Genomic DNA, 27,158 nt, shown 5'->3' with positions numbered 1-27,158 from the left:
TTTTTAATTGTGAGCAACAATGCAGAATACGAGCATTCGTCTGCCCCGTAAGAATCTCTAACCTCTCCTGCATAAGCATAATGGTAAAAAACTTGGACCACAAATCTGCATCTCACTCAGAGACCACCTGTCCAAGTATTACAGAAAGGTCAAAACATATTTTCAGCAGCAGAGGGACAGAAAGTGTTAGAAAATCACACAAAGAAAGCTTTGTGCAGAAGATACAGAACAGAATCTTTTGTAACTTGAGTTTAATCTTGATTATTTAAAAATAGGAGTGATGCTAATCAGGTTAGGCATGCTGGCAAGACAGTAGGGAAGAGCAGCAAGACAGCTGAGAAGAGATCCCTTTACCATCACTGAAGATTAACCCATCCATGTTGGATACACTAATATGTAAGAGAAAAGGGAGTATCTGCAGAAACAGCAGCAGAAAGGCCATACACTACATGTTTGAGAAGTAGTTGAGAGGCTGGGTTTCTAGTGTTAAGTTTGACACTGCCTTTATTACTATGGGTGTTCTTTAGTATTTCCATGCTTTTTTAAAAAAGAAAAATCTATAAAATGAAAGCAATATCTGCCTAAATATGTAAATGGGTGGTTGTGACAATTTGTAGCTGAGTGCCTGTATAGTTAAGAAGTCCATGGAAGCAAATTGGCAGGGCAAAGGTGTTTTCTGTCTTCCTAGGATCATGCTTTGCTCTCTCACCTCTTAAGAGCAAGTACAAGTAGATTCAAAACTGGGGTTAGCTGAGTCCTGTTGCTGGGTATATAATGTAACAGTAGTAGTTTGTGAAGCACAGAGTGGAAGACTGATGAGATTCATCTTTGCAATTTAGGAAGTGCTGAAATGCTGCCTGAGAGCTGGCTGGCTGATCTAGCAAAGCCACGTGGGTGGTTAAACACAAACCTGACTTCTAGAGTGCTGAACTGGAGATAGCATCTCAGTGTCTGCCATGGCAAAGCACTCCAGAAATGCACCGCTCTGGAAAAGCTTAGGGCAAGGATGAAACTCTGTGGAGCCAAACTTCAATAATACAGATGCAGCCCGATTCAGAGGTGGGGGGATGGGGTGAAATGCCTAGTTCACAGTGAGCGTGTATATGCTACCAGTCTGTTGTTTTCAGTTCTTAGTAAAGGCATAAGAATGTGATGGTGTGATATGTAGCTACCAAGTCAACATTTTGTAACAGTACTTAGTTGCAGAGGTTGTCCTGTAGGGAAAAAAAAGTAAATATATATATATATATATAAACACCCTCTTGGAATACAGGTTTTGGGAAGTGTAATATGTAGCCACTAATGATAGTATAGCATGGACATAGAAGGAAAAATGGAGAATTTATAGCATAAATACTAAATGTCTTGCATATTTCCCAAGAATTAATTCTAATTGTGAATGTCATAGCTCCATAATTGTGTTTACTGCATCTCTGAATATAGCTTCATATGGACAACACAGGCTTACATTACAACATAAAAATGTGTGGCATAATTACATTAGCTTCACCGTGTATGTTTTTTTTAACGGGGGTGTAGGGTTGGGTGTGAGTCTATGAACTTTACTATTTTATTTTCCTCTTCAGAGAATTTGTGGGGAAGATACCGGTAGTGTTCCAAAATTTGTAATTAGTGAATGTGATTGATGCAATGACAAGAAGGGAAAAAGCCCTGAAAATTTAGGGGATTGGTAGCGGGAAGTGATAAGCCGCACCATTTGAGCCCAACAAACATGTTCTCCCATCCCAAGTGCTGAGTGTGGCACCAGCTACTGTCTGTGGTGTTTAGGCTGTATAAGATCATCTTGACTCTCCAGAAAAACAAAACAGTTTTATCCTAAATAATCCAAGAGGCCGGTTTCCAGCAAAGCGAACTTCTGTGCTGTAAACTTCATTCATTCAGTGCGAGACTTGTTTTTGGTCAGATGCATTTAAATCTGGGTGCTGGCTAAGGGTGGCAGAGGTGCACAAAAAGCAGCTTCAGTGCTGAAGTGAGCTGCAGTGGTGATGCTTGCTTGTCCCTCCCTGTGGCATTCATTGCCCCTTCTTCTGTGCTGCTGCAAATCACTGCACTGTGTGCTGCATCACAGGCTGAATTTTTCCCGATGGAAACTTCTGCTCCCTCCTCTATTGTATCCAAGACCATGGCCCTGTTGGGAGCCCTGCTTGGCTGCGTTAAGTGGGGGAAGAGATAGCCGAGTTTGAGAAGGAAGGAGTGGAAATTTTTAAAGCTGGTTCTGCTGACAAAGTCAGCATGTTGAGGAACTACACCTTAAAGCAAAACGTTAAGGAATGTAGAAACACTAGAATATAAACCATGAAAGGGTGTGAAGAATTGCTTCCAGGTTTAGGTTTATTTTGTGCTGGAAAGTAAAGTTTTGAGACTTTTTTTTTTTTTTTTTTTACTTGTAGATTTTAAGATACTTATCTGCAAAATTGCATTCTTTCAGTTTTGGTATGTACACTATGGAATTTATAGCAATCTGTCCAAGCCTGGCTAGCTAGAAGAAAGTAATGCAGGCATATATTTCAAATACAAAGAAGTAGGAAAGTGAAAAAAGTTTGGGGAAAAAACATGATGTGAAGGGAAGAATATGAGCAAAACAAAGTGATAAAAGAATAGGGCACTGGTGATCTGTGCTGGCAATACTTAACAAAAGCAAGGATCGAATTTGTGGTCTGCAGACCAGTTCCATAAAGAGTGATATCCTGAAGCCAGGAAGACCGTGTGGTGGAAATCAAGCGTATTATTCTGCTCTGAAGTACAGGGAGTTCCTGTTCATGTCAAGTGTATCAGCATCAGGAAAAGCTATGCAGATTTGAGAAGGATGGGTTTTTTTAAAGAAAAAACTATGAGGGAGAAATAGGCTGTGTGCTGAGAAGCCCTTTTATTGGTGTACCAGCTTGCTCAGTAGTGATTGTGGATTGTGACATCTCCTTCATGACACGCATTAACAGCAGAAGAAATTAATAGGATAGAATATTAATTCATCTGCTCTGTCTTAACGCAGAGGCAAAGAACAGCCCAGACTTGCCTCTGATGCTGTCCCTGAAAAAGCATCTTTGTGTTTATGAATGCATTATGAACGATTACCTGAGGTGATCTGAAAGTACATGGTTTTCAACTTTAAGAGGATCTATAGAAGAGAGGAAGGCGCTTTTCTTTTGATGTATCTGAAAAGATCTGAAAGATCTTGAAAAAACTTAATTGTGGGACAGTTCTGTTCTCGTTTTTGTTCAGGGAATGTTGTCTGTGAGCAGCTGAGAGGGAAACTAACATTTAGTCAGACTGTCTTTTGTATTTCGCATGTGTATCAAAGTATATTTAATTCAGATGTCTAATCCACAATGGGAAGAAAACCTTTCTTTTCCAAAGCCTTACACAGACGTGCTTACCTGTGGTTAACAGTCAGTAGTGGCAGGAGTACTGGTACGTGTAAATCCTTTCTCCAGACCCTAGGAGAATTTCATGAAAATGTAAATATTTTTTATTTTCATTTAAGCAGCTTTCAATTCACCTCTTCATACAAGTTCGGAAATAAGGGTTTGTGCACTTATGAGTAGTAAAGCTAGATTTCTAATTGATGAAGAAGGGTTTTTGAAGTGGTAATGACTTCATTGCAATACTGACAACTTTGATATATTGGTGTAAGGTTATTTTTCTTCAGCTTGTGATATGCAATGCAAGAAGTGATGTCTGTTGTTAACATCCTCTAATGTTTTCTTTCATACATTTTTGCTTTTAAGTTGCGTGTAGCGTAATGGTTTTGATTAAAAATGTTCTCTGCTGGGCTTTGCTCAAGGATCATTTTAAGATGGCTGGGGGGAGGGGAGGGGGGCAGGGAAGATGGTTCCCTTCATTCCAAAGATGGGCTCTGAAGGAAATTTGACTAAGGTAAACTGGCAATAAGGACATATGTGACTTTGGGCTTCTGACTTTTAAAATGGAACAGCCGATTTTGCCTTGGTAATAACAATATGCCTGTTGTCCCTTTCTAAAATTTCTTCTGAATTTGCCTGCAAAGCCCCATTAGGTGTGTTTGGTAATGATCTGTTTCATGTAGTAGCTGCATTTTGTGATGATTCCGTCTGCCCTGAATATGTTCCACTTAATCACAGTCCTCAGTATAAGGACTGGGAGTACCCTCTAACTGCCAGGTGTGCCAGATAGAGCTGTGGCAACAAATGCTGCTGTAGAAATGATTGATCAACTATAGTATCATTTTTCCAGCAGAAAATAATACATACACTGCATGGAAAGCTTGGGTTTTTTCAGCTGGAAGAGCTGAAATGCTGTGTACCATTTCTGAACGCTTGAGTTTGAAAACCTCTATATGAAATGAAACAGGCATTTTGCTTCATCTTCAGCTTTTTGGGGCATAGCTTTTTCCATTACAATATGTGCAGAATATGGGCTATGGTTTGGAAAATAAGTTCTTCTGTCCTTTTCAGTTAATGCTCTGGTGTTTAAATTGAATGATACTGTGTTGACTGTCAGGTAGATTTGAATAATGCAAGTCCTCAGTATGATAAAATATCTTTGTTTTTCAGTTCTGAAAACAAAGGAAGTGAAGCCATAAATTTAAAGAGCAACCAAAAGGAAAGCACAACTCAGCCTGCACTTTTGAAGGTACGGTTTTTATTTACTAATATTTAATTGAGCTAAAGCCTACCACCTGTGCTTGTGACTACTTGCTAGTGTTGTGATGTTGGATGTATTCCTGCACTGTAATGCAGCACCTGGTTGCCATATTATGGGTTAATCCATTATACCAGGGTACTTACACACATGCAGAGGACAGAAAAACTGTCTACTTTTGTATTCTTAAAATTCACATCTTCACTTACATTAAGGAAGTGGGAGTCTAGTGCTAATTCTACATGCAGTTAGCCAGTGAAGAAGGAAGCTAAAATTTTTATCTAGCAATGGTTTCAGGCATTCCTCTAAAGCACCATTTCTGTATCATTTATGAAGATCTAACTAGCAAGTCTTTGCCTGCCTGAAGGTCCACTGGTTGCCAGCCAAAACACTGTTAAGATCTTCCTGTTGACAGTCATATGCATGTTGGCTGTTTTTCACCAGTGTTATCCGTGCTTGTAAGCATGTAAGCATTGTAAGCATCTCTGTAAGCATTTTACTGGAGAGAAAAAAAAAAAAAAAAAGGACATGCTTCTCTGCGCACAGGACTTTCTCCTATGTCACTTGACAAAAAGTGGTGGTTGCCTATAAAGTTGTCTTTAGATTTAGTCAAATATCATAAATGATTATGTTGAGGACAGGGCCTGGTGATAACAGCCGTCTTTGCTGCTGTCACATCATGCCCTGCACAGAGCCATTGGAGCAGTTCATTCACTAAGTACTTTAGCTTGTTTGGTTTTGTTGTTTTTTTTTCTTTTTAGCACTTTACCTAGTCATTTTATTTTAGTGCAGATAGTACTTGGCTACTTACCCAAAAGTGCTAGATTAGTCTGCCAGATTTACTTGGAGATGCAGTAGGCTTTTCAAACACTGAATCTGATATTTCTATCCTGTATTGCATTTATTGAGCACTAATGGTATATGGAGAAGGAAGCAATCTGCTTCCTTTGTGGCCTATAGTCTCTGTGTAGTTGCGTCTTCACTATCTGGGGACCGTTTGTTTAGGCTTTGCCAAAGGTGAGGAGACATGGCAGTTGCCTCTGCAAAGACCCAGTTTGGTCCGGCAGGGTCATTAGCTCAAGAACAATTCCATGTTGAATGTAGTTTATCTGCATCAAGGTGAGTAACAGTGCGATGATGTTTGTTCAGAAGCCCTGTGGATTCAAGCCAGCTCTGTCAGTTCTGAGCTCCTGGAAGATGCCACTGAATGGCCTCCTGTACATTTAGCATACGTGCACAGGACTCCAACACCAGGAATTGCTTAAAAGGAAGCATGAAGAAGGCTAGGTCTCAAGCAGGGTGCATACTTGGAGCAAAGGGAGCATATCAGGTTTGAATTACCTAAGAGTGTTTCTTTCTTGCCAAAAACTAAATCTCATTTACTTTCTAATTTAAAAAAGCCCAAATTCAGAATCTTTCTCACTGAATCTAGATTTGTTGCAGTAAAGTCTTCTACTCGGAAACTGTGCTTCTGTAATACTGCACTAAAAGTTGGTGCCAATATTAATGCTGTGAAATTTTGTTCCAAATGTCTGGCCTGTTTTCTTTGTCTTGCCATAACTTTTTATTTACTTATATGGTCTTTAACCTATGTTTAGAAGTCTAAAGCGTTACAGTGTACATTACATTACCTTTGAAATAACACTGGGTGTTTGTATAGGCTTTAGAAGAAAGGTGCGGTTTTCACATTACCAGAATGTGCTGGCTGTTCAACTGTACTGAGGGCTTCCTGTCTGACTGACTTCCCTCTTTCTTAAGCTGATCAAAAACCTTCAGATACACTTGAACAGTTTCATATGCATAGTAATGAGTACTTTTAGAACTATAGTTTTACATCTTGTGTGCACTGAAATTACAACTAGATAGTAAAAACTGAATACAGGGAGGTGGAGAAAGTAATTTATTTTCTACTGCTTGCTGGTGTGTGTTCCCCTTTTCTTTTTTTTTTTTTTTTTTTTGTGAAGAAAATATTTCAGTTTCCACCTCCACTGCTCCCTACAATACACACTTGGATTCTGATAACACCCCAGTGCCTGGTGCCTGACCTTGGCCAAAATAAACTGTCTTGTACAAAGATCACTCGAATGCAGCTGAACAGTTGGAGACATCTGAGATTTTCATATGAAAGGGATAATGTATGATATTGAAAGACATTCCAGTTCAATTCACTGACTCATCAAGGTTACTATGGGCTGAAAAAAAATGTTTTGTTGTTACGGAAAATGTACTTTGTGAGGAATGTCTAAATCTGTGTACTTACATGGATCGGGTTCAGGCAGGTTCCTGTACATGCCCATGTCTCTGCACTGTGCTTCTACCTTGTCATTTCAGGTGGATGGTGACCAAATGTTGAAGCCGTACTGTGTGTGTCACCAAGTTAGTGAGTTATCATGTTTCTGATAGACTTACGTGCTGTGATTTTGTATATTCATTGACTGTCTCAGCAGGAGGCTGGGGCAGCTGTAAGTCCGATTCAGCAGCAGTGGTCGGACAGCTAAATTATAGCTGACATGCTGAGCTACGGTAGCTCTTTGGCTCTTCAGAGCACTTCGGTTACCAGTTCTGTAATTCACCCCAGCTATTTTTTTCCCTGCAATGAGGTCTTTAGCTCAGTGGGGAAGGAGACAATATTTTAATACTCATCTTATGCAAATACAAAGCCTGAATTTTCTGTGCAAAGGTGACTATCAATCATCACTTGATCACTTTTGAGAAAGTATTACTGAAATATGTTTGCCAGGTCTATTAATTCATTGCCAGAATACACAGTCATCCCCCGGTATTATTTACAGCTTCTGTTTTGCTTGTTTCTTTGAATTAGAGCTCTTTCTGAGTAAACACTCCATTTGAGTGATGTGATTGTTGAACAGATGATTGTGTGGATGTAAACAGTTCTTGAACTTCATGCTTAGTGTTCTAAGTATCTGCATTACATAGTGTCCAGGTTGTGCTAGTATATCATTAACCTCACATTTAGCGCTACAGGGACTTTGTTTTTAAAAGGAATATTGCAACAGTGCTTCCTGCAAAAGTTTCACATACTTTTGCTTTTGATAATGCCCTTAAAACAGAGGTTTATAACTGGTTGGCCCACTGTTAGTTGGATCGTGTGGAACAGCTACCAAATAAGCTAACACTGCTACTGTAGCAAGCCATGTGCCGGAGAATGTCATGTTAATACAGTTTCGAAGAAATTATGCAACATCTTGTTGGATGTGCTTGTGCTGCAAGTCTAACCTGGCTCCTGCCTGTATTACCATGTAGTTGCAGCAGTGAGAGGTGCTTGGGTTAGTTGCAGTAGTAGTGGATGGCTTAGGTCCCAGGCTTGCCCTGTCCGAGGCTTTCATCCATCTGAAGTCTTTGCCATGACAGTGTGGGCAAACTCACTTGCCTGCTGATCATCCCCAGATATCCTTCCTGTAGCGGTGCATGGAGGAAATACCACATTATCCCATAACTGATTAGGAAGAAATTCTTAAGCATCTCAGCACAGGAACTACTATGTGAGCTCTGTCAGGCAAATGCAGAAGTTTGAAGAAGTAGATGCATATATGATATACCAAATGTGTAATTTAGACTTCAGTATTTCAATAGCATTAAATATTTAATAATTTGACCCGTAGGCTCAAGCCTGGGCACTAGTCACCTGGGTTAACTAGAGGCAGTATCAACCTTCATAGAAAACATAGGAGCAGAAAGTACTGTGAGCATTATCTAGCCCACTGCGCTGCCCCGAGGTGAGATCCCTTTATCTACCTGATAGAAGTTTGTCTAACTTGTTTTCAAAGACCTCCAGGGATGGAGATCTCCAAGATCTCAGCAACTTCAGCAGACAACTGTTCTACTGCTTTCATAAACCTTGTAATTACAAAGTCTTTTTCTTAACATCCCATCTAAAGCTTCCTTACTACAAATTAAACCTGTTGCTAATTGTCCTCTGACAAGTACTCTTGTATACTGTGGAGATGGAGATGTGATTATTCTGTAGCCCTGCTTTCCCACATTAATTTCAAGGTAACATAAAGATGGTTGTATTTAAACAGGAGACATATTAAAATTTGATGGCAAGGTCTGCAATTTATGTGATAAGATGGAGACAGATTCTTTTTGGAGTTGCAGCAAATAGGAGAAGAGGCAACGGGCGCGAGTTGGAACATGAGAAATTCTAGTCACCTGTAAGATATTTTTTTTTTTGTTCTTTTTTTCTTTTCCTTTTCCCCCCTTTAAAAAAAGCGTGGTCAGATATTGGAACATGTTGCCCAAAGATGTTGCAGAATCTTCATCCTTGGAAATACTCAAAACACAGCTGGGTGAAGCCCTGCTCTAACTGGAGCTGCTTTGAGCTGGAGATTAGACTACATGAACTCCCCAGCCACATTCCTTTCAGCCTAATTTGCTCTGTAATTCTCTGTCACATCATTTTTCATCTGGTGTGTGAGCTCACGTAAGGTTTTTTTTTAAAAAAAAATGCCACAAACTTGCTGAATATATATAGCTATTCTTACTGAATGTCCCTAATTCTGACTTTATAATTAGTTTCAAGTTCTACACAAAGTTAGAAATCAAAATTAAGCCCAGTGGCTTGGTTACCCACATACATTTCCATATAGCATGGGGGGGTTTATATTGTCATTGTTTTATTTTATGTTGTCTTACTTCATATGAACATTACCAAAGTAATGTCTGCTCAGCCTGTGTGTGGATGCCTGCTGAATGCCTGTGTCTTAGACCCAGTAATTAGAAATCAGAGAGACGGATTCTTTGTCTTTTGGGAGTCAAGGGAGGTGGCCTATTGCTGGCAATCATGAATTTTTGGAAAATCTGAGAGTTACCTTTAAAGATTGTTGCTGACCACAAGTGAAAAGCAAAACCAGAATGGTTTTAGAGTTTGCATGACCAGGATTTCCCTTGTGGAACCTGAAAGCAGATCTTTTTCTCTTTGACAATGATGTAGACTCTTGTTGAAATGGAATTTCATAGGCGTACATAGTACCTCCTGGTTTCCCAGGATGCTTTGTTGAATTAATGGTGTTATCAGCTGTATGTGTTCAGGAAGATATTTCAAGATCATCCTATCTAAAATCTTGGTAAATTCCTTTATCATACTGAAGATTTTTAGAAAGGATGAGCCTGAAATAGAACTCTCTACTACTTCAGTTCTTCAAAGAAAGGGTCTTGAGCAGGAAACTTCACTTCTGAATGGGTGGGGGGAAAAAGGGGGGGGGAGGGGGTTAAACCTTGCTCAGTCAGGCACAGGAAACTGCTGAGACAGCAGATGAGAAGCAGAAGCTGGTGCCAGGTGCTGTAGGCTGCCAGTAGGATGTAAGTATGGGTGGAAATTGCACTGTCTGACCCCATTCTCAGTGTATTGCCTGCTTGTGCACACCTTCTGCATTGGAAAGGTGAATTTCACCTTTATTTTTTTAATCTGTTTTCAAATATCAGGGAATAATTGAGTAAAAGAGGATTAAAATTATTTCACTTTTGTGAAATCATTTTCACTAGAAGGCAATAGAAGTGTAATACTGGGAGAATTTAGAGGAAAGAACAGAAATAAGATCGACAATTAAATTCTGTTGTCTCTGGCTCCATGCTAGACCTTGTAGTAATAAGGCAATGGTTACATGCTAAGAAATGAGTACAATTCTTAACCTTCAATCACAGCTTTACAGTAATTTCAGGAGAAAATTCAGAAGGGAGAAAATTTAAACTCTGCAAATGGTGTAAACAGAATTTTTTAAATCATAAAGTGAACTGCCATTCTAGAGGCTTTCACTGAGTTTACAGTTCTTTACAATTCCCTGTAAAGGTGACCTAACAGAAACTTTACTTCATATTGTACCTCCTTTTTCCTCTACCTTTTCATTTGAAGTGTTCACCTTTACCACTTCGGGGTTTTTTCTTTGCTCAGGGAAGGCGAGTCTGGATGCTTCCTCTGGTTTTAGGAGACCATTACAGAGTTTCAGAGAGTGTTTGTTTCATCTTTTCTTTACTCATCTGACAAACTAAATTTACATTAAGGACTCCTTGGTGTTTCAAGAATTCAAATGGGATAAACAAATTTTTAAAGTCACAATGCTGAACTTTCAACGGAGGCAGTTGTCTTTCCAAATGGTAAATGTTAAATAGTAATTGAATTTAAAGAGGTTTATTTTTAAAAATGCAAAACTGGTACAGTTTAACTAAAAGTCCATTCCTGTTTAGCTTTTAGCCCAATTATGAAGATGCCATGATTTCCTTAGTTTTCTAGTTACTCTTGTCTTCCGGGGTTGTCATGACCTGATTTTTTTCATGTCAAAACACGCAGGGAAAGGAGGATGTGGAAGGAAAACATCACAGTATAAAAAAGCCAAAATATTCAGAGGTTCAAAGCACAGATTGCTTGTAGAGATGGAGAACTCACCTTTAACTTAAATCCCCCCAAAGCCTGAAGGCTGTCTTTATTAATCTTTGGGGTTTTGCTTTTTTGTGATTGTTTAAAAGGTGTTTTTTAGTTAAGACTAAACAGTTTTTGACAATGGTGGAGCTCCCTTGCATCATCTCCATCCCCACTCTAATTACTGGCATAAATAGGAAAACCCCGCTTTGCATGTTTTTTTAAATCCATTTTTCTCATGGACTCTAGCAACAGTGGACTTTTAGGAGTTCTGTGCTTATTCTGTATTTCACATTCTGATAGTACATGTTTCCTGATTATTTTTTTTTTAATATTATGACAGTTTTCTTAAACGAGTCTTGTTCCTAATCTATGTCTCACTATGTCTGGTTCTTTTTAATTGGGTTTCTGTATGCATTGCCTCCTGTTGGTTGGGAATGCCCAACTTCTTTTCCTCACAGTAGCTGGGAAAAAAAAAAAAAAGCTTATTTTGTGTGTGGATTGACTGTACCTCAGCGTGTCCCACTCATTGCAAACAAGTGGGCGATCACACCAAAGATGCTTTAGCTTCCCAGAGAAGGGAAATCTCCTGAAGAACATACAGTAGTGATTCATTGTGAGGATGTGCTAGTCTGCCAGCAACTGGAGCTATTTCAGCGTGGATTTTGTTTAGCATACAATGTTTACATACTGTATCACTGTTCAAATTAAATGGGATGCTCATAATTGTTAAATGAAATGCAACCATCTTAGCTATGTTGAAAGGTCACAGTCAAGGCTAGGAACATGGTTAATTTTCCAGTATTAGAGGGAGCAATGCCTAAATGTGCTACTTTGTGCACCCAACACTTTAATCTGAAGCTCTTAAACTATTTCTGCTTGCTAGCAAACAGAAATTCTGGAGTAGTGCTCTGACTGTTTCTCAGATGAATAAATTGGGATGTTGTGGTTAAATGGTTTGTTGGAGGTCCCTGGGGTGAATCACTGATGATCCTAAAATCCTGATGACTGGCCATCCTCTCTCACAGGTGCAGGTGGGATGGGGTGGTTCAAGTGCAGGAGTATATCTGCACGATATGCAGAATGTCTCCATCAGCAGCTCCCAGTGCGGCAGGACAGGCGGTCTGTGAGAGGTCTCCATGCAGCTATCTAGAGTTTCTGCTTTGTGATGAGCCTGTATTCGTGGGGAGTGAAATTCGAAATGTCTGGCTGTTGTGGCTGGAAGCTAATTCTGTGTTCACAGAGATCTTTGTTTTAGTGCTGTTAACGTTTTCATTTCATTCACTTGTTAGGGCAATAAAAGAGACTGTATCCTTGGCAGACAGACATAACCCCTGCCAAATGAGAACCTCTGGCAATTTGAACTTTTGCCACCCGACTGCCGAGAGACGGTGGCTACCGGGGTGGCTGTTCCCAGCTGGTAGGGAGGTGAGGCAAACCTGGCAAAGCAATCCCTCTTCCAGGTGCTTGTTGCACCGCTGGAGCTGCTCTCTGCCCTTCAGGGGGGCTGTTCACGCTGGCAGCAACCCCTGTGCCTGACTGCCTAGGTGCACTTAGGCTTTGGGCGTATGTCTGTGCTACAGTCAGGGGTGGATTACAGCTTGGAAAGCATACCTAATCTACCATGGAATAAATTAGCTCAGATAAGAATCACACTTGAGACATGACATCACGGGCTTATGTTCTGAGTCCGAGCTGCCAGGCTTCTCTGCAGTGGTTGCTTCAGCAAGGTGGGACCACGCTATCTGACTGCACGGTAGGTACAGCTTCGGTTATTGCTGCAGTCTCTTCAGTCACCTGATTTAAGTCATAATCTTGTTTCACGCTCTGCCGAGCTTCCCCTCTGCACTGGCTCTGGTTGCATGTGAGGTCACAGGACCATAAGATAATTCAGGTTGAAGGAATGCCAGGATGTCATCTAGCCCAGCTTCCCACTTAAGGCAGGCGCAGCTATAAGGTCAGGCCAGGTTACCCAGGGCTTGCCCAGTGAAACTTTAAGTAACAAGTTGGTAAAGGAATAAAAGCTAATTAAAGCTTTTTTGGAGCATGTCACAAGGAGGTGGACAAGCTCATGGAGAGTAGAGAAAGAGTCAAGGGGAAGGCTGATAACAGTATAGAAAAGGAGCAGAAAGACAACACTATGGCAGGAAGACATTTTCCCTTGCATCAGCAAGTATCTCAAAGGGGATCTGGCAGGTAGGTTTTAATCCAGAAACTACTGTTTGTGCGATAAGCCTGAGAAACTGTTCAGACTGCTGTGACACTAGAAGATGATTATTTTAACTGATGACATGAATAGGAGAGTCACTGGTATTTTTCCAGTGGTGTGAATATCAAACTGCTCAAGCTTGTTCGCCACACAGATGGAACTGCTCTGTCGAGGTCAGCTGAAGGCCCTGACTCAAAAACTGGTGGGATATACCAGGGAAAGGATTACTTTGCCTATACCCTACACCCTTGTCTTTTTTTTCCCCTGAGTATTTTCTCAGGGCTTCTGTCAGAGCTGAGCTTGGAGAGAGATACGAGAAATAAGTGAAAGTTACCGTGACACTGCCTCATGGAATCGCTGTTTGGCTGTGTTTGTCAGGTGCTAGGGCCTGCAGGCTCCTGCCGTGTTAAAGGCTTACTGGCTTTACAGATCATGTGCTTTTGTCCCAATAACTTGAATGTGGCATTATCTTCAAACACACACTTCAAAATCTGTAGCAGGAACGGTTTCGTTTGTATAATGCCTAAACAGTGGTTCAGACTTCGAACTGAGATTCTTTGGGCAAATGATGAAGCAGCAATAGCTCGTGCTGTCTTTCATAGCAAAGGCAAAGTGGAGCAGGAGGGAGCATATATGGAGAGTAGGATCGATTGTATTGAAGGCAAGAAAGAAGGATTTGCATAGTTTCTGTGTTGGGACTTAATATCCGTGTCTATCTTCAAGTAAGCACAGTGTAAATGTTCTCCAGGGCTTTTTTTTATGCAAGACACTATTTACGGTTAAAGGTATGGAAGGACCCTTTCATATTAAAACTTCCTGTTCTTTTGATTTACCAGAAGTTAAGTAAGGAAACGAAGATTAAAGAGGGAGGGAAGTCTAAATAGATTTCTGTTTCTGGAAACAGAGACTACAAAACAGCTTTTCATGCAAGGCATAAATTATGCTCACAAATAAGCAGCACAGTCTTTACAAGCGTTATGTCTCGGAGCTGCTAGGGGAAGAGTTTCACATGTAGAGATTTAGCCATATTTGAAGTCTCAGTTCCTAATAGGAAAAAAACCCAGTAGTTCCTGAATACAAATGACTTTAAAAAAACCCAACAAACAACCAACAAAAACACATAATACTGAACTGTTGACAAGTTTCAAATGTAATATTTTATTTTATAGTTAATGCATTTAGCTGTTAACTTCATAGATACTGTAGTAATTAATATAAATGTTTGTAGTCCATAATAGTTATATCTGCAGAGAAAATAATATGAAGTGTGCACTTCCTGCACCGAGATACTTTAACTGACAGATGTGTGTGAATGATATGAATCACAAAACAAGGGAGAAACTCTGCCTGGTATTGAAGAATGCGGAGGTATTTTTCAAAGTGAAGGAAGAAGCTACGACGCTAGAACTTTGAAGTTGACTATGGTGACTCATTCATTCATGTATTACCAAATTTTGGAAATGAATTTTTTTCTTGTGTGTGTTTTGGTTTTTGTTATGCAAAGTATTTAGTTCCCATGAGGTAAAGTTAATTGTACCAGAGATTCATCTTAGGTTTGCATGTTACTTTACGCAGTTTGCCTCGTACTGAAGATAGCAGCCAGCACTGCGGAACCTCTGTGAGCTGCGCTGTTGTCTTCATTTCCAGTGGTGGGTTTGGGTAGAGTTGACTTGTAAAGTAGTAAATACCTGAATACTGCAGGGATGACTACATCCCTTTGGGATGCATCAGCTACTGATTAGTGCAGTATGTGGGGAACCAGGTGGGACCAAAAAAGCTGGAGTTTGACTCAGCCCACTTTTGAAAGTCTACTTTGGTGTGGTTGTTTGTGTCTTGCCAGTGTGAAGAAAATAGAAGTTTGTATGGATTTCTCAAGAACAAATTAGTGCCATTCAACTTCTGTCCTCACATAAACAATTCAATTTTCAACACATATATCTGATCACTTAATACTAAGCAATTGCATCTATTCTTTGTATGAAAAAGGTGAAAAAATATTGCTTAAAGATCAAAGACCCACTGCTCCAGTATCACTAGGCATAACTCGCAAGTTTTTAAGAAATTGCTGTTTCCCAAGGATTAAACTTTGTTCATTAAAACGCTTTTTTCATCGTTAACATGATACTAGATGGAATATTCAAATAAGCCTACTTGTTTATTTTAGTTTACTTGAACAAGTATGTCTTAAAGTTGAAATAGGATTAGTGACCTAATGAAAATAGTAGCTCTCTGCATAGATTGGATGGGTAGGTGTTATCCAATTTTAAATAATTACTCTTATCCAAAGATACTGTTGACACAACTTAAATTTGCCTAGGACCTTTTGTTCATGTTCTCCTTTCCCAATCCTGTTGAGCAGAATAGATTTCGTCTAAGAAAACCTGGGGTAACTTTATTCTGTTTAAATAAACTGGGTTGAATCAGAGATTGAAATTGCAAGGATTGTACCGTAAAGATAAAATAGGCAGCAGCAGCATATGGCACCCGCTGTGAAGGGTGGGGATGGGTGAGAGGTGCTCCCCAGCACATTTTAGGCCAGGGAAAAAGCATTTTCAGATTGTGAAGCTGAAAATGGCATTACATGCGGTGTTTGTGAAGCCTACCGGTGAAGTTGCATCATCCTTTGGGGCAGATGGTCATGGTAGAAGTAGCATGGGCTTGGGCAGAGGTTCTTGGGTCTGCAAGGGAAGCTGACACGGAGGAAATTCAAGGGCATAAACTGGTGAGGACCAGAGCTTTTGTTGCCCCGGGGGTAGGTGCTCAGCAGAGTTGAGGGAAGAAATGAACAGGTGGTTTAAATGAAGTGAAGCTCTGCCTTAGTACTAATTACTTTCAGTTAGCTGATGGCCAGTTCAGAAGGTCCTGGGTGCAGGGGTGGTGGTGTGTAGGACTTTGGCTGTATGGAAGACTGTGCAGTTTGAGCATGGTAGACTATGGAGCTGTGTGAAGCTACAAATAGATTTGGAAATAGAGTTGTGCAGTTAATTGGCTGTAGAGTTGAAGGAAGGCTGGCCAAAGGGTGCAACGTGGGGTTGCTAAGCATAGCGGGTAGGGATTAGTCTCTGGGTTGTGATTAGAGTTTATTTTATCCAAATTCTGTTCTTGATTCTCCTGTTCTTTTTACAATGGCAGGCTACCCCATGTTTAAGGCTATGGTACATTTGTGTTTTGCTGTGGTGTTCTTGTGTATATTTTCAAGCTGAAAACTGTTCATCTTCCAAGTGCGTAGAAGTTTGCTTGTGAAGTTGTGCTTTTTGAGCAGATCAGAGTCTAAAGGATGAAAAATTGCCCCTTGCTTCTTCCTTGATTTTTTTTTTCTGTCAGTTGAAGGAATTGTTCTCCATTTGTCTTTCTGTACTTCACTTCCACAGCAGCTGTTTTGTAAGTCTTCTAGCCTATGTAGTCCTTTTGTTTTTTTGTAGAATAGGTACCTCTTTAGTACAAAAAACAGGAGAAGAGAGCCCAGGGCTTTGATCTTGAAATGGACCTTTAAACAACAAATCTCCTCAAAGGAATATATTGCATAGGAGCAAACTAAAATTAAGGAATTTGGGAATGTGGGAAAATGACAGGAAACATCTCCTTTATGTGCTTCTTGTATTTGTCTTAGGTTTGTCAAAATGAAGAGAAGAATCATTCCACAGAAGAGCTTAGCAAGTCTGAAATCCAGGAGGAGCTGAAAAAGGCTAACAGCCTTCCTAGTTTGACTCCTGGAATCAAAACATCAGATAAAGACAAGCAACCCCGAGAAGGCTTTTTTCATTTTCTTGGAAGCTTATTTAATATTGCAACAAAATCTTCTTTGGTGGAATCTAAACCTTCTACCTTTCAAGATGAACCCAACAGATGTGAAAAGGATTTACAGAACGCAAATACCCTTCCGGAGAACGTGCAGCCAAAGCATCTGAAAATTGAGGAGCCTATCTGTTCTACAGCTAGAATAAAAGAAGATTCTGTAAATAAAGATGATGCCATCTTAAATAGTATCAGGAAAGATATCTCACAGGATCTGCAGGGAGGCTGGAAACGATCTGCCGATGCACAAAAGTAAGTTTTATAATTTAGTATTAAATATGTTGATGTTGGTGCATGTGTGTGCACACAGGACTACCTTGTCTAAGTTCTGCTGACTGTGTGACAAATGACTGTCATTTGTAAGGATGGTTGGAGTGTCCCTGACTTGATTTCATGCAAAACTATAGTAGCAACTATCTTAAATAAATGAGGAGATTGACTGCAACAAAATAAAACTTTAAAGAAGGCTTTCTAGAAGTCTCTTGACCATGGATAGATCCAGTGTAGATCCATCTAAGTGATAGAGGTTAAAGATGTGGCATTTAGAAATACATTCAGTATTGTGGATCTACTGAAAAAAAAAAAAAAAAGTGAGAAGAGCTTACTTCTGTCCATATTGTGGGCTAAATAAAGGTTTGAGTATTTATCTTTTTTGTATCTCACTAGTTCAGTGGTTTTACTTCTGCAAGTAAGGTTTCCTCATTTTTAAACTATCTTTTCTGGTTTATTTGACCTGGTGATTTTTTGCTTCTGTGTTTTGTTTCCCCTTGTTCTTTGGGGTTTTCTTGTAATGTTACATAAAACACACTGATAGCCTGAATGTGGAACATCCTTAACAGTTTTGTAATATTTCCAAAAAAATGGTGCCAAGGGCACGAATGTGAGCTTGAGAGTAGAAAAGCAAAAACATTGGCTGTGGTCCACACTGTATGTTACAAAATCTTTCTGACTGTGGCATAAACGTAGGTAATAGTATGCCATAAACATCTGTGGCTGTTGTGTTGACTATTTGATTATATGTGGGGCAGTACAGTGTGAGTTTGGAGTTAGGTGTGTACGTATGCATGTGGTACCTGTCCAGTTTTTGATAGTTGTGTAGAATATGGACTTGTCCACAGGCAATGAATTCGTAAGTGATGTTTACTCAGATTTTCAATACTGCCCAGGATATTTTGTTTCAAATTTAAGCCAAAAATAATCATTTGGGGTAACCAGTAAGTCTGTCACCATGCTCGTACTTGTATTGCAGAATGAGTGGATGTACGGAGAAAAAACACCTTTCTTTTTTTTTTTTTCCTTTGAAGTTACAAATTTGAGTTGCGCTGAGTATATTTATTTGTGGCATGTGAAGTGTTTCATCTGCATATAGGAGGTCAGAGATTCCCAAAGCAGCTGCCTAATGAATTTCGCTTCCATACTGGGGATGTCTCCGGTACTGTGTCCTCATTTATTATTCAGTAGACTTGCGATTTGAGGCATCTGTCATTGGCCTTTATATTATAAATGTAACGGCCGATCAGGATATGAATAGGGGATGTGATACCTATTCAGGTGAACTTAAGACTGTAGTTCCACTACCAAAATACAGTACTGCTTGTAATTAATAATAATAATAGTTGTATTCTGGTTTGGGGTGTGATGTGGTCGCCTGGTTTTTATTACAGAATCTTACCGTAGTCACACACATCTGACTGAAGCTTTTTCCAAGCTGCGTGTTGCAGCCCAGCACCACCGTATCGGTTGATCTAGAAGAAAAGTTCTTCCCTCAGTTGTTATCTGGAGAGGCCTAGGAGCGTTACATTGTTGAGTCTGAATTCCTGAACAAACCACGTATTCCTTAAAGCCTTGGACAGGCTGGCTTGCTGCATGTCTCTTGCTGCGATTTGCTGTTTCAGTAGTATAATCTGGAAACCTGCAGGTAAATCGCGTGCCGTTGTGCCAGGGGCTGTGCAGACACACAAGAAAAGTCACTCCGTGCCTCAAAGAGAAAAAAGACAGTAGGCATTAATAGATCTTTTTCACTTTTTACTTTGTTCCATGTGGTTTCTTCCATATTGTCTCTCAGCATGCTTTCGGCTGTACTTCAGCTATCCACAGCTACTGGTTGTATCCTTCACTTTGCAGTGGCAGTCTGTCCTCCGGGCAGTTGTCTTTTTCTTATTGTCTTCGCCAGCAAAGTCAGTCCTCTTAGATGCTGTGCTCCTCTAACTTACCTTGGGTGTCTCCTGCCTGTTCAGACAAATAGGAATCTCGGAGATTTGCTGCAGGCCCCCAGAATGTGGTGAAATAAACACTAAACATGGCCATCGGAGCCTGCACTAAGTAGATGAGAGGCAGCCATGGCCAGCCCCTTGCAAAGTCAGTCTCTCTCCCTCTCTCCATCCCCCCCACACACCCCCAATGCAATAAGGAGCTGATGCACGTCTTTCCTTCCAGGTAGAAACCTCTGACTTCTGCTGGCTTTTCAAAATGTATGCATGAGCCTTGTTTTGATTTTCCTGTTTTATTGACGCCTGCAGGCCTGTGAATAGCAGCGGTGGAAGTGGCAGAAAGTCATGGTATTTTTTTGCTGCCCCCTTGAGCAGTAAACTGGTAAGGTGCTGAGCAGTCTGTATGCACAGTTTAGATAGAGGGTCCAGATGGTCCCAGTCTTCACTTGCTTGTTGGAAATCCTTCTTCAGAACAACATTGATTAGTAAGCTTGGCATTAATAAAAGCTTATAAAGTTCAGAAGGTGTGGTTATTAACTCACTGAAGTGACCTCCTTGCTCTGTGCAAGTATTTTTGAGTTACTTTAGTTTCCTTGAAATCAGAGTTGGAGGTGGCATTTTCAGTTGACCATATCTTGACAATTGTCCCATGTCGTTAGATAACCTTTGCAAATCAGTGTAGATTTTTTTCAGTATAATTTACCTGTCTCATGGTCAGGCAAGCATATGAAAATGTGTGTTGCTAGTTTGGAGGTAGGGGTAAGTCAGTCAGTATGCAGATTGAAGTTTTCCAGTGGAAAATTACTTTTTTAAATGGAAGAAAATCGGGGGGGGGGGGGGGGGGTTGTAGCTGTTGTAAAATCAGGCAAACGTTAAACCAGTCGTTTTCCTTTTAAGCTCATTCTCAAAGGTACTGTGTACATTTTGCCCTTTTTGGCTCAGGATACAAACAAGTTAGACAATCTGTGTAACTTTCGTGTGTGTTTTTCTCTGCCTGACCACACAATGTGAACTGTGTTTTGAAGCAATTAGTAAAGAGAAATGGAGATGGAAATGTGGAAGCAGAGGTTTGCACTGTTTACCTTTTCAAAAGCTTGACTTGAGGATACCTCTTTTTTCTGTTATGGAAGGGATTATGCTGGGTTTGTTCTCTTTTAGTTTATAAGTTTAAAAAACGTAGAGCAGATTTTTCTTTTCAGTACTAGCTAGCTACTTTACTAAATATTAACTAACTGGTATTCATTTAGCATAGTTAAACTGTAAAAGTGCTCCCGATTGCTGACAGCTTGCCAGATAGTTTTGTAGAAATTATTAAGAAGTCATTGAAGGTGGGTGCTAAAAACACATGAATAACGATGGGGGGAAGTTGTAGCACAAAGGAACAGGAAGGTCCATGGGTACCATGAAGGTAAGGAATGGTGATCTTTTGTGAATCTCTTGATGTGCTAGTGATCCATATAAATTCAAAGGTACTATTGATTACTATTGATTCCATTGATGGTTATGTTAAACTGCAATTTTAGCATTTAATGTAGAAGCAAATTGCAGCTGTGGGCTTTACAAATCCTTAAGACCACCGCATTATTAATTTTACCACTGTTCCCTTTGTCATGAGGAACATTTAAATGAATTTGTTAATTCTAAACTACCCTCAGATATTAAATTGGAGGTTATCTGTGGTTAGGGAGGAGGTTGCAGTGATAAGAGAACAGTTGTTAGATTGCGTAATCCCCATTAGAGTTGTTTAAAAAAACCCAGAAAACAAAAACCCACAAAAAACAATCTTTCAGAACTGTAATATCCACCAAATGGGTTCAGATGCCTCTACCCAGACAACTTCATTAACCTCATCTCCTTAAAGCAATATTTTGCAAAATACAAGGAAATCAGACTGCTCTGACCTGTAGGCTGAGGTTAATCTTGCCCTCAGTGGGAGGCCTGGCACTTGGTAAAGACTCAAATTTCCAGGCCCTGAGCCAAGGAAAGTGGAATTCATGAGCTCAGTCTGTGGAGTACGTGTTTGTGAGGGACAAAATGTGTATGTCACGTTATTCCTCCGTCACCCTGACTGGTTGGCTCACAGGTAACTATACCTTAACGGCTTCTGCTCCTTTAATCCAGACAGTGGCAAGTGGTAAAGGAGAAGCACGCAGGACAAAACCATGACAAATCCGGCAAAGCCTCTAGACAACAGTTACTGCAGACAGTAACATGGTAATTGCAGCCCTGAAGATGGGTGAGGAGAGTTGCATTGTCCAAGTCTCCGGATACTGCATCCCTTAGCCTTCCATTTGTCTGGGATAGTTAAGATTTCCTTACCATTGAGAAGTGAAGCAAAGAATTGGGCTTGCAGTGTTCTACAAAAAGTTAAGGATGAGGTCAGTAAAATATAGTCTTACAGTAAAGCTTATTCAGCTATGAGTGGAAAAGAAAAATGCAAAGTAAGGTATTTGCTGCTAAGCGTAAAAAAAGTCTCTTAAGTAAGATGGCAACTTTTGTATAGAGTAGTCCATAGTGGCAGAGGAGTAAGTACAAAAGTGAAAGGTTCATGTTTAGTTTTAACCTTTGCATTCCTTCTTAATGATGTTAAAAACCAACCTTTACCTGATTAAATAAGCCTTAAAAATAAAGCTGTGGAACAGTGGGGATGCACTTAATCTAATTTCTTGCTGCTAAAAGTCTACAGGAGGGAGATCAAGGTTTCATAAAGTGACAGAAATAAACATGGGTTTGCCTCCACTATCTTTCATTCCTATAACGCAACGTTCTTTCAGTTACACATATATTGCCTTTCACTGACAAGCAATGATTTGGCTTCGGAATTGAGGCTGTTTCACTTAAGATTCCTGAGAATGGACTTCCTGCGGTACATACTGGTCATCTTCTGAGGAATACCAGTCGTGGTAATAGGCAGTACTCTATAGGTGACTGAGAACACAACCCTGATAATTTATGTTCGTTTTTCTTTTTTTTTCCCCGGGGGGGAGGGGAAGAGTAACGAGAGTAATGAGCCAGATCTGTTCTATTGACTGCTTGCCATTTGCCTATTTTCTAGTAGATTTTTTTTATTTTTATAACATCCAGTAACAATAAGTGGATGTTGCATGTAGTGGTGTGCAAAACAATAGTACTTGTGAAACTGCACGGCTTGTTCTGAAGTTCAGCAGGAAACCCGTGGTTGACGAGATGAAAATCAAAGTTATACCCACTCTAAATGTTTGGATTATAAAATCCTGACCGCTGGTTAAGATGCTAATACCCCGATTCAACAAAATGTTTAAGGTCGTGATCTCTACCTTCTTTTATGAACCTTGTGGACTTGGAAGTGAGAAAGAATCCAGTTCCACATAGGATCAAAAGCAAATGCTCAAAACTGTGCTTTTACACTTCACACCCTACTCGAAAAGGGAGGTAGCCTTGAGGAGAGACAAATTTCAGACCATTTACAGTTCTACTGTGTTACACATTATGGGGTTTTGTGAGGAGTTGTTTTTTTTTTTTTTTAATGTATTTTGTCATCTAGTAAACCTGTTGCTATACATCTAATTGCATAGTGTTTCCCATCTTAGTGCTGTCAAAAATCCTGCCCTTTTATTTTGCTCTGTTAGAAACACATCTGATAGAACCCTTTAGGTCTACATAGTTCTGGTTAACATGTCTGTTTCAGAGCTTGTCATTCACCTTTGTGTTACTGGTCAAATGCAGGCTTGTGGTGATACAGAACAGCTCTTAATTTGTCTGATGGATTGTGTATTGTGGTTTTGATACCATCAGTATCAGCAGCATTCATCTTTCACTATAGATGCCTTTGGCAGACAATCAAGAATAAATGAATGGAAAGTAAATGACTTAATCCAAGCAGTGGGCTCGCCAGGTGATTCCTGAGGTATAATGTAGAAGAGTGGGAAAGCTGCTACTGCATTTGTTGAAACCAAATACATCTTGTGGTCAGAGCTGTGCCTGTCACTGTAATTGCCTACCCAGGACCTATTTTACATACAGGACCTGAACATTTAAAACCGTAAGCGTACACACAGCATGGCAGTGTCCATCCATCTTTGAAAGCATCTGTTGGGTGATGGCAGTAAGAGGAAAATGAGAGCACTGTGTTGGTTACTTCTATTAAATAATACCTGCGTAAAGATTCCCATTGTACAGACAAATAGGGATAGCTATATAGTAGTATACAACCCGTCAGAGGCAGGAGGGACAGCTGCTTCTCTTTTTAGTAAGAGGTTGCCTTCGGTGGTGGCTCTGGGGAAGACCAGGAAGCTGTGGACCCTGGGTGGTCCTGCCAGCGTGTGCCCTGCCTGCCTGCAAGCACTGCTGTTTGGACCTAGATCGGTTACTTTTGGTCTTGATTCCCTGATGCAGTTTGCACTGGAACAGACACTTGAAGCAGCACAAGGAGGAGTGGGGGCAGAAGTATCGGGGGGGGGGGAATGAGAAGGGAGGAGGGGAACATAGTAATTTATAACAAAAATAAAAAATGTCTTCCAATGGCTCTCTAGCTTCTGCCTTCAGAAACTGAGGGTGGGAGCGCATTGTTCAGTGGTTGGTGCTCAGGTGGACGGTGAGTCATTGCTGAGAGTGACTTGCTTGAGAGGAGTGTAAACTAGGTGGGGAGCTTCACCCTTCTTGGACAGTCAAATATGGCCTAAAATTCATTTAGAAGGCTGCCCTGGGGAAGGATCAGGATCATCCTGCTCCTAATTCTCTTGGTGAGCTGTGGAGGGAAGCCTCCAGCAGTGATTGCAGGGGTATACACAACCCCCCATAGAAGGATTTAGGGTTAGGTCACTAAAGAAGAGGGCTTCATTATTCTTTAATTGTTTCGTCCAGACACATCTCTACATCCATACCTTGATTTGAACAAACCACCCTTTAACGCTACTCACAGAGCTGCAAATTGTGACCCGAGACCTTGTCAGGATAGGTGCTGTGCTGGGGCTCAGCGCCCCATTTCCAGCAGTGGGGTGGGCAGATGTCAGGGCTCGGCTGCAGGAGGAATGCCAGCCAGGCCTGCCCACCAGGGAAGGGTACCTGCCTGGAGCTGGGATGTGGGCCACAGGAGATGTTCTTGTTGGCGCCAAAGCAAAGATTTCTGTGTTTCTGAAGGGTGAAAGCTGCTTGGTTTAAAAGCAATACTTAACAGATGCATTGATGCAAAATTGAGCTAAATTAATTAAGCTGCAAATTAATTCATTGGGTTGTCTTGTTGCACTGAACATTTTTCAGTAGCGTTGTTCACTTGTGCAGTGTATTCAATTAAACAGAGACTGTTTCTTAGAAACAGTATTTTACAGTGTGATTTTGAAGTTAAGGAGCTACCTGCAATGTAATTTTTCAGGCCACCTGCGCCTTTACTTGTCAATCAGGGCTTAATTCTCGCACCTTCATCTTTACTGTTGCAGGGTAGCAAGTAGCATCAGGGAGAGGGTACCACTGGGTTCCTGCTTTAAGTAGGCAGGTGGGCTGCTGGAGCATGTAATCACCTTTGGTTGCCTGTGTAATGCTCGGGGCAGGTCCCAGAATAATCTGCTGATGCACCTGCTGAACTCCTCCTGGCCCTGGCGTACATGGAAGGGAAGAATAATCTTTCTGGCATCGCAAAGTCAAACCTTTTGGTTTCCTTAACACATCTGAAGCTACGCTCCTGCTTGAGAGCAGAGGGATGTTCTAGCTTTAACTCTGCCTTATGTGTGAGAGGCCAAGAGGGGTGGCTTGCTGCCGTCTTGAGAAGAGAAGGCTAAGGGGAGACCTTCCTGCTGTCCTCTGCTCCCTCGTGGAGGCCTTAGGGGAGATGGAGGCAGACTGCTCTTGGAGATGTGCACTGTTGGGACTAGAGGCAACAGGAACATGGGATATCTGTGAAGGTGGTCAGGCCCTGGGGCACATGCACAGGGCTTCTGTCCCTCAGAAGTGCTCACAAGTGGTGGGACGAAGCCCCGAGCACCCTGAGCTAGCTGGCTCAGCGTGGATCAGGGGCTGAACTGGACGGTCTCACACGGTCCTTTCCAGCCTGTATCACAGCTCTGTGCCCAAAGGCAAGGCCGTCTCCCACCAGGTGACTTTGTGCCATCCAGCTTCTGAAGGCGATTTGCTTTTCATTGGACTGTGCAGCATCTTGTAAGCCCTCCTTGCATGTCAGCGCAAGGCAGAGCGTGGCAAACTGCCGCAGAGACAGCACAGCCCGTGCTTGTCCCAGCTCCCTGGGAGAGGCAGGACACAGGCATTTAAGCACCTCAATACCTGAGTGACAGAGGGGTTGCTCGCTGAACTACATGGGGGGGGGGGCAAGGGTGGCAGGTAGGTGTGCGTGGGTGCTTCCCGCAAGTATGGGGCAGAAAGGTTGGCTGCTGACAGGTACTGGGGAAGGGTGGCGGGATGGCGGGGAGGAACTGGGAGTGATTCCAGACCCTTCATGCTGCTCTTGCTCTTCCAGCTGCCAGTGTTCTGCATCAATCTTGGTCTGTGCTTTCTTCCTCCAGACTCAAAGAGTAGGTTGCTTTTCCAGGTGTGGAAGATAATCAAGTAGTCCCATGAAGGGCAAAGGGGAAGGCAAAGCATTCCTTCCGAGGTCACAAAGACTACATTTGCTTTTATTAAAATAGTCACTGACTCTTAATTGTCCTTACGGAACATTAGCTTTGAAATTTCCTGCAGAATCAGCTGTGTGCAAATCACTTCAACCAAACTTTTGACCTTTTGAAACACATGTTATGAAGTCCCAGGACACTAGTATTTCAAACTTCAGATTTAAATCATGAAGCTATCCCCTCAGGCTAAAAAATAATTTTCTTTCATTGTATATGGCAACTTTTCAGTTAGCCCACGGTGTCTTTTTTTTTTTTTTCAATAAAGGCTTTTAGTTTTTCCATTTACGAAGATCTGACATGAGTGTAGAAACCAGCTGACTAAGTAAGGTTAGAACCAGAAGGTTCTTCAAAGTGACTTTAAGGCAGTTGTTTCCAGACAAAGGACCTTAACATAATGAAGGAAAAAAAAGTTGTCAGTTAAGTACACAGTAGAAAAAAAGCTAAGTGGAAAAAAATTAAAATAAACAATAGCATAATTTTAAAATAGTCAGGGAGAGGGAGACGGGAACCACAAGAGACATACTGATTTGGATCAGTGGTTTTCAGCCTGTAGCCTGCAGATCTCTCTGCTCTGGGAGCTGCTTCTGAGGGGTCTGTGAGAGGAGATTAGGGGAAACATGCACAGGTATGCTGGAAAAAGCAGGAGACTGCTGGGCGGGGGAGAAAATACCTGGAAGAGTGAGGTATGAGGAAAAAATGACCATTGCACGTCTGGGGAAGCCCATATGCTGCAGAAACAAGTCATCCCGCAGTATGGTTATGCTTCAGCAGTGAGCCCAGGGCCAGGTGATGCTGCTCGGGAGGGCTCTCTAGCACGGATGCTGTGCGGTGCAAAGGGAGCTGGACTGCCTGGGGATCGGAGGTGCTGTACCCACGTAGTGCTGTATCATGCTGTGTGATCTTCCTCAGTCTTTTTGAAAGCAGACTAGGGAAGTCTGCTTTCTGTGTTACGAAATTATAAAGATAGGAAAATTATGAAAATATGAAGATTGGAGGGGTCGCCATCCGGATGACATACACTTGAAAAAGATGCAAACAATATTGTCTTCATGAATGCAGTGAGGTGAGGCATTCAAGGTTGTAGGTGTCCCGCTTCAGGGCTTCAAAACCAAGATTGTTTTATAACTGTCCTGGTTTCCGCTGGGACAGAGTTAATTTTCTTCTCAGTAGCTGGTGCAGGGCTGTGGTTTGGATGTGGTGTGAGAACAACGCTGATAACACACTGATGGTTTTAGTTGTTGCCGGGTGATGTTCACACTAAATCAAGGACTTTTCGGTTCCTTGGGCCCTGCCAGCCAGAGGGCTGGTGGGGCACGGGGAACTGGGAGGGG

At 41.2% G+C, this 27,158-nt stretch overlaps 1 protein-coding gene across 1 annotated transcript in view; it reads left to right on the top strand.

The window, feature by feature from the left end:
• The window catches only part of CRYBG3 (crystallin beta-gamma domain containing 3), a 94,602-nt gene that overhangs the window by 10,625 nt on the left and 56,819 nt on the right, over positions 1 to 27,158 (top strand). The window contains exons 2-3 of the mRNA XM_056329771.1: positions 4,551 to 4,629; positions 16,834 to 17,270. Of these exons, the coding sequence (XP_056185746.1) occupies positions 4,551 to 4,629; positions 16,834 to 17,270 (516 nt within the window). The remainder of the gene's footprint in view (positions 1 to 4,550; positions 4,630 to 16,833; positions 17,271 to 27,158) is intronic.

This window comes from Falco biarmicus, chromosome 2, assembly GCF_023638135.1.
Source record: "Falco biarmicus isolate bFalBia1 chromosome 2, bFalBia1.pri, whole genome shotgun sequence".
In the NCBI taxonomy this organism is placed as follows: Eukaryota; Metazoa; Chordata; class Aves; order Falconiformes; family Falconidae; genus Falco; species Falco biarmicus.
Note: the sequence above shows the minus strand (reverse complement) of the source record. Positions and strands in the feature narration are given on the sequence as shown.